The 14,531-nt window shown below is 36.2% G+C and overlaps 2 protein-coding genes across 8 annotated transcripts in view; one reads left to right on the top strand and one right to left on the bottom strand.

The window, feature by feature from the left end:
* CC2D1B (coiled-coil and C2 domain containing 1B) overlaps positions 1–7,269 on the top strand; it is a 41,873-nt gene extending 34,604 nt beyond the window's left edge. The window contains exon 25 of the mRNA XM_007432956.4: positions 369–7,269. The gene's annotated coding sequence lies outside the window, so the exon portion shown is untranslated. The remainder of the gene's footprint in view (positions 1–368) is intronic.
* ZFYVE9 (zinc finger FYVE-type containing 9) overlaps positions 1,996–14,531 on the bottom strand; it is a 65,526-nt gene continuing 52,990 nt past the window's right edge. For all 7 annotated transcript variants that reach the window (XM_088154594.1, XM_007432953.3, XM_088154592.1 and 4 more), the window contains 8 exons: positions 12,823–12,905; positions 11,843–11,947; positions 9,592–9,742; positions 8,813–8,893; positions 7,270–7,432; positions 5,804–5,909; positions 4,699–4,875; positions 1,996–3,564 (listed from right to left, as the gene is read on the bottom strand). In XM_088154594.1, the coding sequence (XP_088010720.1) occupies positions 3,403–3,564; positions 4,699–4,875; positions 5,804–5,909; positions 7,270–7,432; positions 8,813–8,893; positions 9,592–9,742; positions 11,843–11,947; positions 12,823–12,905 (1,028 nt within the window). In that variant the 3' untranslated portion in view covers positions 1,996–3,402. The remainder of the gene's footprint in view (positions 3,565–4,698; positions 4,876–5,803; positions 5,910–7,269; positions 7,433–8,812; positions 8,894–9,591; positions 9,743–11,842; positions 11,948–12,822; positions 12,906–14,531) is intronic.

Below are 14,531 nucleotides of genomic sequence, written 5' to 3' on the forward strand. Positions count from 1 at the left end.
CACTTTGATTTTTATGAAAACTATATTTAAAAATACTTTATCTTTATGCTTTTATCACTTCACCACTGAAGGTGGTCAAAATTTTAAACACTAAAAAAAAAACAAGGCACATTATACAAGTGGATTACCACCACCAACCACAGTGGTGATAATACAGTCAGATATATTGTTAGAGATGCATGTAATCAACAAATTTATTAAAACTTCCCACTAAAAGTAATTTTTATGGAATTGCTTTTGAATTGTATGGTGGAAAGTCAGTGTAATTCAGTAATGGATGGTAGATTTTTATCTACAGCCATAAGATGTTGCTTTATTTTCTCTATATCGATAAAATTATGCTGAATTTTTCCTCCCTGCACCCACAGATCCAGGAATACTAAAAGCTGCAGAATGGACTTTACATGGAGTTTCTGCAAGCACCAAAGATGTTCAGTGAATGCACTACTAAACATAACATCTTTATTTTCATAACTATCATATAGTATGAGTTGGTAAGCTTTGTAAGTCTACTAGGAATGAAGGTACTGATCCACAAAGAGACTGACCTATTTTAACCTTTCTTGAGGCTAAAATTGTTGGTAATACATAAATGTTACTTGTTAATGTGACTGCTGACTTGAGCAAAGGACATGTTGGTAAGTGTGGACAAAAAAAGTTTAATAAATAGCAGTATAATTAAGATATGATGCAGCAGCTCCAGTGTGTTATATAACCTGCAATTAAGATAGTGTGTTTCCTACCCATGGAATAAATGATAGTCTTGTTTACTGAAGGGTAGGTTAAGCAGCTGTGATTGTCTCTCTCTTTACATTGCCTGCAGTGAAGATTTTAAGTTACTGTACATCTCTTCATATATGCATCCATGTTGCTCAAGTATGACTAGAGCACAAACCTTTTCAAAGGGGAGCCTGTATCAAATGTAAGATAGTTAATAGTTCCTTTTTAATTCTCCTTTGTATTCCTTTTGCTTTTCTCTTAACCGAGGCAGAACTAAAACTGTTCACTGTTTAAGAATATCAAGATTTTGATCTTGCTTCAGCAAATAGATTCAGAACAGTTTGACTGAAAGTACAACATAATTGTTACCTGCCTCTTAAGTAGAACATGCAACTAGGGATCCAAATTATCTTTCTTTTTCTCCAGTTTCATGGCTTCCAGCAGGGGAGTTTTGCAGAAAATTTTCAGAGTTATGTGTGTGACTTCATACATACACTTAAGTCTGCCATGCAGCCAGCATTCATTTCTGTCTTAAGTCAGTGGAGACAATGCAGCATTCTGTTGTAATTTTAATAAATTTAATATACAAAACTACATGTTGAAAATAAAAATATAATATGCAGTCTTTGCAGTGTTAACTGAATTTTAAAAGTACATTTTTTTCTTTAAACAAGTACTCAATTCTTAACAATATGGTAATCTTAAGATCATTTAAAGGCTGTGGTTGAAGCAAACCAGTCAGTCAATAGAATTTTGCACAAACATAGCCCAAACAAATGATTTTATGCAGAGGGATGAAAAGTTCAGCCTTTCTCCATCTGTCAATAACTTTAATGCAAAGCTAAGTTACTGAAAAGTCTGCTTCTATGGTGAAACTGGGATGCAGCTACTAAAGTAAGAATCTACAGCAGTTATAAAGAACAACTGTATTGATTTTGGCAATTCAGCCTGTAAAACAATGCTATCACAGAAGGAGAGAAAGCTTATAAGGAACTTGAGTTTATGTGCAAGGAAAAGAACGAACAAGAAACTTAAAATTGCTTAGCAAGACTCTTATTCAGCACATGATTTCACAGGTGCCCATTAATGTCCGTCCAGTTCCCTCTCTCCTGGCAGTACACTGAACAACATATATAGGTTTATCATTACCTGACCTGCTTATGAACCATGTGGCTAGCCTTTAATTGTTAGAAGACTCATTTTCCAGTCCTTTAATTTGAGGCTTTGATCTAATTCTCTTGTCATCTTGTTCTAGTTGCAGTTTAACATCAGCTGTGTGGTGGTTTTTTTTTTTACTAATTTAAGGATGCAGTGGCAATTTATTCAAAAATGCAATCTACGTATGTTCAGTTAAATATGGCTATCTACAGAGGAAAATTAGTCATAGCTGCCACTGCTACGTACACTGCTGTCCATACTTGCCATTCAATACAAACAAACTTGCTACTCCAGTTTTTAATCTGTATTTAGTGAAGCTCAGTCCTTTATCTCCTTGCACATATCTGAATTTGCTTTCTCAATCTTTTGACAGCTCTTTCTGCTTGTTACTGTTTTCTCAGGAAATGTAGAGTTAACAGGAATATGCTCATATTCTCTTGCTGACTGTCACTGACAGCCTGATATATTGCAGCAAGAAGGCTCCACTTGCTTTCCGCTCAGAGTTCATTTCAGGTGAGGCAGGGTGCAAGCTTTCCAGCCTGCAGTGAAAGCAAACCATGGAACAGCAGCCAACCTTGCTAGAGTTCTCAGAGGATAGCTTTACATGGTGCTGCTACTATAAAGTGTTAGTAAGTGCAGGCTTAATGGTAGGGGTCACTTAAGTACAGTACACACCTATCAGAAAAGCTAAGAAAATATGTTCCTTTAAAAAAAAAAGGATCAGTCGGAAAGAACAGCAATGTCATGTAACTGCTCTTTTAAGACCAGTAAGTCTTACGCCTGCGGCAGATTTCTTAAAAATGCAGAGAAGAAAACAATTTGCTACTGCAGATGATTGCCAATTTCATTTTTAAGGGAGACAGTTTCACAACTAAAGAAAAATAAGGTAAAACACAGAAAACTGCAAGCTTAATTTACATACAGTTTTTGGAAAGATTTCTGCTTTGTTTGGACAGATGTAAAAGATATCCTCCTGTCATGTGTCTTTCTTTCTGCACATCTCTCTAGAATAGCCCAGCATGTCCTGGAGGTACTCTGACCAATAAAGTGGTCACAATAATGTAAACAATATACCGTAAATGTCTAGAGAAATGAACCATAAACAGCAGTATAATGAGGTCAGAATGGAGGTCTTGATTGTTTCTTCATAAGTTTATCTACAAACATTAAATGTTGACACATTTCTTTTCCTTACCCTCCAGTGATCTCTTCATCCTTTTGAGCATCAAATACATGACTGCAATTGCCTTAAACATGACCGTTATTGGTTTCTATTTGTATTCATAACAGAAGTGTATTAGCCGCAAAGATAGCATAGCCATTTTGTAACATAGAAGCTGCCCTGATCCTGTTTGTTGACAAATGCATAGACAATTCAGAATTATGGAACAACTGTTCTCACCCACCCACCCCACCCCACCCCTCACAATAGTGTTAACTAAAAGCTTAATTTTCCAGTTTTAAAGTGCAAATGATTCAGATACAACTGCTGCTGGAACAGGTCTGAAAGAAAATGAAGTCCTCTTATGAGATGTTTTCCAGAATATAAAAAATAAGCTCCATTATGACTGGGCCCTCGCTCAGCTGGCATGCCCCTCCATGAATCACTGGAACTAAGGCACTGTCCAGATCATTCATGTACTGAACAGGCAGTGGCTGGCCATTGCTCCCAGCCTGGTAGCCAACCTAAAAGAAAAGAAAATAATGATTTTTTTCAAAGCGAGTGGGACAAGAGTATCAAGAAATATCATTTATTGTATAATATTTATAGATTAAATCCTATAGACTCTGGGCAATATACAAGTAAGAAACAAGGAAAAGCAAAATAATATTAAAAAATAAAATGGTTGCAGAGCATATTTATTCTGGGCTAAATGCCCATTGGGAAAAAAATGGTTTTAAGTGCCTTTTGAAACATCAGAATTTAGTAAAAAATTAAATTATCTTGAAGTGAGCCTTTAAAAGAGCAGATATGTTCAAATTATAATCCACTATCAAAAAAAATTGCTGAGTTTCCAGAAACATAATAGGCAAATGAAACAACAGTACATCAGTATTGAAAATGTGGGCTCTAAAGTGATTGCCCCTCCAAGAGAGGTACTCATCAAAAAGAATTATTTTTAAGGAATAAAGAGTGTAGAAACATTTGATGACATGGTTTCCCATTAAGCAATTATAGACATAAAAATATTTCAGAAATAGGCCTCAAAATTATGCATATCATGAATACAGAATATTAGAGATGGAATTACTAATACATATATACTCTTTACTTACAGGCACAGGTCAACTTCAAAAGAAGCTGGAATTGATACTCTGCTGTATGCATTACTGATTATGGCTGTGCATGCTCTGAACATGATTGAAGTATCACATTAATGTAGTATCTCTCTGCTATTCATTATAGGAATCAGACTTCTATCAGGCTTCTGTGAAAGTCTGAAAAATTGTGCCACTGTTTTAAAGAATTCACTCATTAAAGTTAATGTGGCCCTTAAACCAGCAGCAACTTTCAAACAGCATGCAGGAGCCTGAAAAATGTAGGCTACCTTAATGAACATCAGAGAACTTTGGCACTTGTCCAACACCTAAAACACTTCTTTTGAAGCACTTTTTAAAGCATGCACAACTTTATTAGTGGTACTATATCAATTTGGATTCTACATTATCTTTTGGTACTGATCTTATAGTCTGACTCACTCCCTTCCTCCAGCAGGGAGCCTTCACTTGATCCTATTCATTAAACAAATAGAAAATTTGTTTCATTCATTTGCTCATACCAAAGAAACAAAGAGTATTTCCCCCAGAATTGTTACTTACTTGATCAGTATCAAGTGTAACTCGTAGACCCAACTTGGTCATTCCATCTTCCTTCAGCAGCTTCAGATGAGGGCATAAGGCCAGGCAGAAAGCCTTAGCCACATTCTCAGTCAGTCTGCTATGATCTGCTGGGTCACTCAGGCCATTATGTTGGTCATCATTTTCCAGAAAGAAAACCTTAAGATAAAAATAATTGTTCCATATTCAGCCCCCATAACGTAACTGTTTATAATATTGCATCACAACAGTAGTTTAGCAACTCAAGAACACTGACAATTAAAAAAAAAAATTCAGTTAATGGCAAGAAGTGCATTCTGAGAAAGAAAGGGAGCTGGAGTTAGAGTACTAACCAACTAAGTAAACATGAAACATCATACAGTGAATCAGGTTGACTGTCACATGCCTTAATGTCAGGAATAAAATCCGTCTACTTTAATTATTTTGACAGACATTGTGGCACATCAAGATATTCTTCACAATTATAAATAAAAGTTGCCTTTTTAAAGAACTGAATTTCTGTCCAAGGCATCTGTTCATACCATTAGTATCATGAAAGAAAAAGGAAATTACTACAGATAAATAATAAACATATCTTTAAAAGTGGCCCTAATAAAGTTTTATAAAGCTGTAGCTATGATACACAAACGTGCTTGCAACACACACACAAGGTTTCTCATAAGTAAATATGAGAAGGAATTAGGAAGGAATATGTTCACGTTTAACCGTGGAGTAATTGGTGGAATATAATACAACTCTTTTTGATGTCCCATTTCTGATAACAAAGGGAGGGATTTTTCCATGTTAGTATTCATGTAAAGTTTACTTATTAATTTATTGTTGCATTTATATATTATCTTTTCTCTTCAAAGCTCAAGACAGCATACATGGGAGTATACTCTGACAATTATAAGAAGCAGGTTAAGCTGAGAGAGTCTAACCCAGCCAATGAGCTCTGTGGTCAAGTAGGGACTTGAATGTGGGTCTCCCTGGTCAAGGTCAACATCTTAATTACAACACTGCACTGGCTCTCATATGTATGAGCTACTATCACACTAAATCAGTAAAGATTCCAGGTTTTACATACAAAACAATGTGATTTCCTCACCTCTGTCCACCTAATGACCTTCCCATTTGCTTTATATTCTGACCCATGGAATATCTTCACACTTATTATAGACTCCATAGATTTTCCATCAATAGGACTTACAACACTAGAATGTGGAAGGAAGAGACAGATCTCTTAGCAACAGGACTTAATATTGCTTTAAGTCCTGTCTTCATATACTTAAGTAATTATGAATGCTGATCCAATTTAGAAAACAATGTAAAACACTGAGTCTGTTCATCAAGATAAATTCATATAAGAGAAAAATGAAGCATATCGAAATATGAGCAGTTAAAACATGCTACATATTTAAAATAACTTATCTGAAGTGACACTAGAGAGTTTTTAGGTGATACAACTTTCATCCAAGCATCTATTTCTGGTCAAGAAAATGTGTTCTTAAAGTACTTAAACATGTATTATGGAAGGGCCAAAAATCATCCACAGAATTGTTAAGAGCATGGTTGCACCTCTGCCATATATAAGAAATTCCCTGAGAGTAATACTGAATACCATTAAATAGCTTGTTTCATGTAAGAGAAACTTTTCTACAGTAATTTAAGCTTGGTCTATTCTAGTTTACCACACACACACAAAAAAACCCCAAATATGTGTACTCTAAATCAGTAAATGAAGCTACCAGCTTTGAATGTAGTGTGTAGATACAGTATATGGAACGTTATATAGGACACATTATCTAAGTAAATTTGAATATTTCAATGAGGATCCACTGTCAGGAAACACAATAACTGGCTGGGCATAAAGAAAAAGTAGGATATTGCACACTATTCAGTCACTCCTACTGCCTCTCTTCCCACTACAGTGTTTGTTCAGAATATCATGCACCTAGGAGGCCTTTGCTCCCCTAGTAAGTTAGAGACAGAAAACATAACTTGTTCCTGGCTTTTTAAGAGAGACAATATGATCCTGTTTTGTGGAACCAAGCAGCAGCAACTGAGATTGTTAATGGTAAGTCAGAATTCTAACTTATTGTACTTTGTAAATGCAATAATTAATCCAGTTTACACATGACACTAAGCCACAATTTACTATAATACAGAAAGGGAAAAAGTTTCTCATGCATTAACCTTTATGTCAAGCACTACAGAATGAACAACCAGAATTTCGTTTTAGCAGATCCCTGGCTTCTTATTATGAACTACAGTATTTAAAATAAAATAGTTTGTTAAATTATAAAAAACATCCACTGCTTAAAGTTGATTTGTTTTAGCAATTCAATTATTTAGAATTTATTTAAACTACAATTCCTGTTTCATATGAAATAACAAGGAATCTGCTAAAATGAACCTAACCTCCAATTTATTCCTTCTTTTATGAAAAAAGTACTCCACCAGAGCATTATGTGCAGGCAGATTCCTGTTGGTTCACATGATGTTAATTATAACTCAGCATTACATGTGAAACAGTTCAGTAAAACCAAATAAAACTAAAAGCTGTTGAGTTACCCTTTGTTGAAGTTTTTGTCGTCATCCACCCACTGAATGTGCACATGTTCTTGAGGTTCTTCAGCATCCATTTTTCCACAAGAAATTGTAAAGTCTTTCATCTCCCTCAGAGCCTGCCTCAGGGAGTCCATATTTTCAGCTGTTATCTGTACCATCACACCATCTACAGATGAAAAAAATACAACCACTTAGAAAAACCTACACACAGTATAGTTACTGTTGAACTGACGTATAAAGTATGAAAAAAGGACAATCTCCTTGGCAAGAGCCTAGGATCCTGACCACTGAATTTCACATTTATCACATATTATACAGATAAGATTGCCAAGATTGCCACAATTAACTCTAAGTATGCCATTGCACAAATATGAAATCCAAAGCAGCATCACTTAAGAAAGGAACAGCATAAACTCCAGCTATTCATTCACATATAATTTTCTGTATATACTGAAATGTGTGCATATATATTACATGTTTATATATGTGTATACCCTCTACAAAGGCTTCTCCTCAATGTTGGCCTGCTGTCTATGGAATACATTGCCTCCAGCTAGCCAGACTGCTCCCTCCCTATTGGTTTCTGAACAGAGGTGAAGACATGGCTTTGATTGTTAAATGGGGCAGTTGTTAAGCAAATCACTATGTGACCAGACCTGATTTTATGACCATTTTTATGATGGTTAAGTGAATCACTTTGGTCGTTAAGTGAATCACATGGTCGTTAAGCAAATCCAGCTTCCCAATGGACTTTTTTTGCCAGAATTCACTTAACAACCACATGATTCGCTTAATGACCATTGTAAAAAAAGGTCGTAAATTGTGACCACGGGGTGGTGCAATGGCTTGTGACAGTCATAAGTGTGAGTTCAGGTTGTAAAGCACTTTTTCCAAGACATAACTTTGAACCATTATTAAATGAACAGTCTTTAAGTGAGGACTACCTGTACATATATTTTTCATTTTGCTGCTGACAAGTTGCAATGACAGAGGGACTTGAATTTGTATATTGTGGCATTGTCTAAAAATCAAGAATTTTTGTAAAAACACTTAACTTTAAATTGGATATATTAATATCCATTATTACCTGAATCTACTCTTAGCCTTACTATTCATCTTTAAAGAAATGGCAGAATGGTAAAGTACGAAATAATGCAGAATTAAAAATACATTTAATCTCTCATTCAGCAACTGCTTTTCTAAAACCAAGGAGACTTATTGCACAAAAGAGTCATCAGTGCCCATCCATATCTGTCTTTGTGAACAAGAAATCATCTCCATGCCTTTAATATAGCACTATTCACTTTGGCAAGAATTGCTATTTGAAAGCTGAACTGGACTGGACTCTAGAAAAACATCACTCTATAGGAGGGATTAAGGAAACAGTAAAATCTGTAAAAGAAACAGTAAAATTTGTAAAAGAAAGTCAGCTTTTATTATGGTGCAATTGTTCATTATTATTGACTTGCTGTCTTTATGAAACCTGTTTTGTGAAGCAGTTTGTTTATACTTTCATAAATAAACAAATAAAGGACTGAAGTCTTACCTTCTACAATACTGGACTTTGCAAGATAGCCTGAAGAAGATTTTAAAGCTCCACTAAATACAAAGAAGCTGGCTCCAGTCACTGTAACAAATGAGACATATTAAAAAATACTGTCTGCAAGAGCTCATTTCCATTTAATTCAATAACTGAACAGCAAATAATCCAAATAAAAACTAAAGTATGCAACTACCAATATCCAGTGTTTAAAGAAAGGTTTTCTGAGTAATATATTCTAGGCCAACTGAAATGTTCTGGCAAGTTTGAGAGTTAAAAGGAGACTTGATCACTATTAACCCATTTTACGATCTATTATATAAAATGCACATTTATTGTTGCGTTTTCCACTTCATAACCAAGTGCTGAGAAACTTACTAGTTTGGGTCATGAATCCACCTACATCATATTGCTCAGAGAATGATTACCAAAAAATAATAAATATGCTAAGATTCCTTTAGAGGAAGAAAGCACAAGTCTTATTCTGTTAAAAAAAAAGTTCCTTAATGATGCTTTAATTTTAAGGGAATAAGAAACAAACAATCAGTTCTGTACCAAAATCCAACAAACTGGAGGCCCAGTGCCAAAATTCCAGCATCAAGAAATAATTGAACAACTAGTTTGATGGCTTATAGAAAGTTCTAAAACTTATTAAAAAAATCAATACCTGCAAATTCTGCCTTTGTTTAATCATACACTTACAAAATTAAAGGTTCAATAACAGCTTTAAAGGAAATCATTCAAGAAATCAGCATTTAGATAGAAAACACTGTCACAACTCTCACCCTTCCTTGGTTGATTATGAATACTGATGGCCTGAGTCTGATAGTTGCCATCATCATTCTGCATGCAAACCAGATGGGAGTCTGCTCTCTCATTGAAGCATGCACCACCTGCTAACACATGTTCATTGGATTTGTTCATGGCTTTCATCATCTGCAACAAACCCCCCAAAATAGAGCATTTGCCATTAATGCGTAATATGGGCTGTGCCTTAAACCCAAACATTTTGATACATGGGAAAATGTCTCCCCATTTTCTATATACAAAAAAAAAAAAAGTCTATATACAATGTTGAATTATTATAAATCCTTTAGAACTTTCTATAATCCTGATATACATCGGTCTACAATGTGATAAGAGTTTCACCTAAATTCTATTGCTAGATAAAGAGATTCTGGTTAAACAAACAACACTCAAAGCAGTATCCTGTATCTTCTCTTTGATGAATATCCTGAGCCACATTCATTGTCTTTGTGGGATAAAGTATGCGAATATAAGATAACCAGCTCTCTTAAAGAGGGTAAATTGAATTAAATGTTCCAATCTATCAGATGACTATCAGGTGTGATAGTCCAATTTAGGGATGCTACAATTAGAGTTTACTCTTCATGACACAGATTTGTGAAAGTGAATCAGACCTTGATTGAAAGAGATCTCTGCAGACTTCAGAAAAGTGTCATCAGTGCTTACAAGTAGTATTACTGCCAGAGGCTTTGCCGTCTCTCAATCCATGGTCAGGCAGCAAAATACTGGTTTCTAACAATAAAACATTATCCCAATCATGATGCATGGTGATGAAAATAGAATGGCTAGTAATCAAGGGAAACAATGGATTCTAGATTGTATCAGCAATTTCTATAGGATAATATGACGGAATCCATCCATAAGCTGAAGTTTAAATACATGTGAGTCATATAGCAAGACAACTATCTTAAATGCACAAGTAACTTTACAATAAAGTTCAATTCAAGGTGTTGGTCATCACCTTTAAAGCCCTTCATGGCACGGGACCAGGTTATCTGAGGAACCGCCTCGCCCTGGTCACTTCAGCCCGTCCCACTCGGTCCAGCAGAAGGGGCAGGTTGCAGACCCCACCGGTCAGGGAATTTCGATTGGTGGGGTCTAGGCAGCCTTTTCTGCTGCAGCGCCCGCCCTATGGAACATCCTGCCTCCTGAGGTCCGGTGTGCCCCCTCCCTCATGGCCTTCAGGAAAGGTATTAAATCCTGGCTTTGCCAGAAGGCCTGGGGGCCAGAGGGGGGCCCACACCTGTGGAGATGGCTGGTGGGATGATGGGTTGCCCCCCCCCCCAGCATCTTACAGGTTTTTATAGGGCCAAAATTAGAGGAGGTATTTCAGGGCATTTTTAATATGTTTTTTAATTATTTATAGTTTTTAGCCATCTTGGAGAGAATTGTGTTTTTTCTTTCTTATTGTGAGCCGCCCAGAGTCACCTGTGGGGGAGATGGGCGGCATACAAGCCAAATACATACATACATACATACATACATACATACATACATACATACATAAAATGTCCCAGGCTTAAGAAATTTCACATTTTGGAATGGCTGACCTTAACCTGTTTGAAAAGTTACAGCATGATCTGAAGTGAATAATTCATGCAATATAATCCCCAACCATCAGTTACTTGAAGCAGTAAAGAAGAATACTGTAGATCTAAGTACCTCCAAGCTGATGTGCAAGACTGATCAACAGGTACAGAAAATGTTTGGCTGAAATCATTGTGCCAAAAAAGGTGTCACTAGTTACTAATTCTAAAGCTTCACATACCTCTTTTCCACAAAGATAGTGAATGGCAGCTCAATGTGTTCAATAAAGACATTGGGTGTTGTTTGTTTAAACAGAACTTAAATATTCAGATCACATTAAAGGTCATAGTACTATGGGATTAGAGATAAGACTACAGTAAACAGTTCACAAATTTTAACTCATCACTGTAAAGCCTTAGCAGACCATTCAAAGACACTAAGTTATTTTTATATTTTTCCTCCAACAATATTTAAAACACAATCTTTAAAGAATCATTTCTCCAACATAAACTATTTGGTAGTATATTTAACAAGGAAATTAATTCAAAAAGGATTTACAAACAAAGTATAGTAAAATAAGTCATTTGTGTTTTTTAAATGGGAGCCTAGACAACAGTAATATCAATCAGAATTTCATTTAATAAAATCATCTTTGTACTGGATTTCAAAACTGAGTTTATTGTAATTCTTCATGCTACATACCTCATTGTATCTGTTACTAGGAATTTTTATGCTAGTTTTTCTCACTTCCATATCAACCACTAAGCCTTGGACAACTGGTAATGTATACTGGTAATTCCTGAAGTCCTGTCACACAGAGAACAACTAAAATCATGATAGTTACTGACTATAGTTAAACTTTAACAGTTCATGTATTATGAATTGATACAAAAATATTTTAATAACAAGCTTTATTTAATTCTGTTGCAATAGCTACTATCCTATTATTCTCTAAAAATATCAAAGGATACAATTGATTTCAGAGACAAGATGAAAAATCAAAGAGGGATTTATAAATGATGACAAGTAGATTTCCAGTAAGACAATTTCTTAAATGGCAACTATACAACAGAATTAGATTAAAATATTCACCTGATGAGTGAAAAGAAGATGCCTCTGGTTAAGCAGTAAGAAGATAGTACCCACATGACTATTTCCTCCCACTCCACATTCCTACTGCAACTCTACTTCCTGAAGACTGAGAAAGCACTATTCATTTAGCATACATGCATATATAATACATTTAGCACAAAACATTTACATGTAGAAAAAGATACTCCCAAAGTATTATTTTGGTTCCAGAAAGCAACAGTCTTATTTAGGCAACGTACAAAGAATCCACTAGGCAACAACCTAGATCTTCTGACTTTAAACATAAAATGGAAAACTTATTTCTTTACAAGTATGGATTAATATGAGTGGATCTAATATGAGCAGTATATCTACAGTATATCTTCTTCTATATGAAGATACAATTCAAATCTTAAGATATGATTAAGGTCACATCTTTAGTATATGTACAAATAAAACAAAAAGCTAGTATTTCAATTTTGAATGAAATATATACTTGTTATAAGCTTTTCAAGATAATTGTTTACGTAAATGACAAAACCAAAGCATACAGTCTCTTTATTCAAATATGACAGAGCAAATGAAAAAAAATCCTTGTAATTATTACTTACTGCAAGGAGATTCATAATTGTGTGACCAGTCTCACCAAACAATGGCTTACGAAATCTGACACTGAAAAGTGGACATGGATACACTAAAAAGAAATCCCAAACAAATTCAGATTTACCTTAAATACTCTTGAAGTTTACTTAAATACTCTTGTATATGATTGTTAGAAAAGTAGATATAGAAAATTAACAGGAGCATTAAAAGAATAGCTATTATCTATTAATTTTGTATTGTCACACATAAATAGGTCAATTGGAATCTCTACATCATTTTGGTGCCCCATTAATAACTTTTATTGAAACAAATGTGCCTTAGGCTGAGTTAAAACACCAGATGTACATTGGGTTAAAATACCAGCTTTTTCCAGCAACATTTCCTACATACAGTGGAACCTCGGTTTACGAACTTAATTCGTTCCATGATTCTGGTTGCACCCCGAATTGGTCGCAACCCGAAGCAAATTTCCCCATAAGGTTCAATGTAATTACCATTAATCTGTTCTGGCGTGGAGGACAGGGAGGCGGCTATTGCTTGGAGGGAGAGTCCCCCTCCCTACGACCACGTGTCAGGGGCAGAAAATGGCCGCGGACCACGTGTCAGGGGCAGAAAAATGGCCGCGGACCACGTGTCAGGGGCGGAAAAATGGCCGCGGACCACGTGTCGGGGCGGAAAAATGGCCGCGGATCACGTGTCAGGGGCGGAAAAATGGCCACGGACCACGTGTCAGGGGCGGAAAAATGGCCGTGGACCACATGTCAGGGGCTGAAAAATGGCCACGGACCACGTGTCGGGCGGAAAATGGCCGCAGACCACGTGTCAGGGGTGGAAAAATGGCCACGGACGTGTCACGGGAGGGAAAGTGGCCGCGTATCCTGTTCATACCCCAAGGCGGAGTTCGCAAACCAAGGTAAATTTTTGCGGCCGGAGCTGATCGTAACCCAAAAAGTTCGTTAACAGAGGCGTTCGTAACCCGAGGTACCACTGTACTTATTTACACACTGAAACTGCAAATAGAAAGAAGAGATATTGGTACCATTACTCCTTAGGCACTTGATTTCAATACTAGTCTTTCCATCTATATTTACAGTGGGGCAAAAAAGTATTTAGTCAGCCACCAATTGTGCAAGTTCTCCCACTTAAAAAGATGAGAGAGGCCTGTAATTTTCATCATAGGTATACCTCAACTATGAGAGACAAAATGGGGGAAAAAATTCAGAAAATCACATTGTCTGATTTTTAAAGAATTTATTTGCAAATCATGGTGGAAAATAAGTATTTAGTCACCTACAAACAAGCAAGATGTCTGGCTCTCACAGACCTGTAACTACTTCTTTAAGAGGCTCCTTTGTCCTCCACTCGTTACCTGTAGTAATGGCACCTGTTTGACCTTGTTATCAGTATAAAAGACACCTGTCCACAAACAGTCACACTCCAAACTCCACTATGGCCAAGACCAAAGAGCTGTTGAAGGACACCAGAAACAAAATTGTAGACCTGTACCAGGCTGGGAAGACTGAATCTGCAATAGGCAAGCAGCTTGGTGTGAAGAAATCAACTGTGGGAGCAATAATTAGAAAATGGAAGGCATACAAGACCACTGATAATCTCCCTCGATCTGGGGCTCCACGCAAGATCTCACCCCATGGGATCAAAATGATCACAAGAACAGTGAGCAAAAATCCCAGAACCACACGGGGGGACCTAGTGAATG

The sequence above is a fragment of the Python bivittatus genome, unplaced genomic scaffold (assembly GCF_059951505.1).
Source record: "Python bivittatus isolate LINGU-HERP-01145 unplaced genomic scaffold, Pbiv_v1 ctg000700_np1212, whole genome shotgun sequence".
In the NCBI taxonomy this organism is placed as follows: Eukaryota; Metazoa; Chordata; class Lepidosauria; order Squamata; family Pythonidae; genus Python; species Python bivittatus.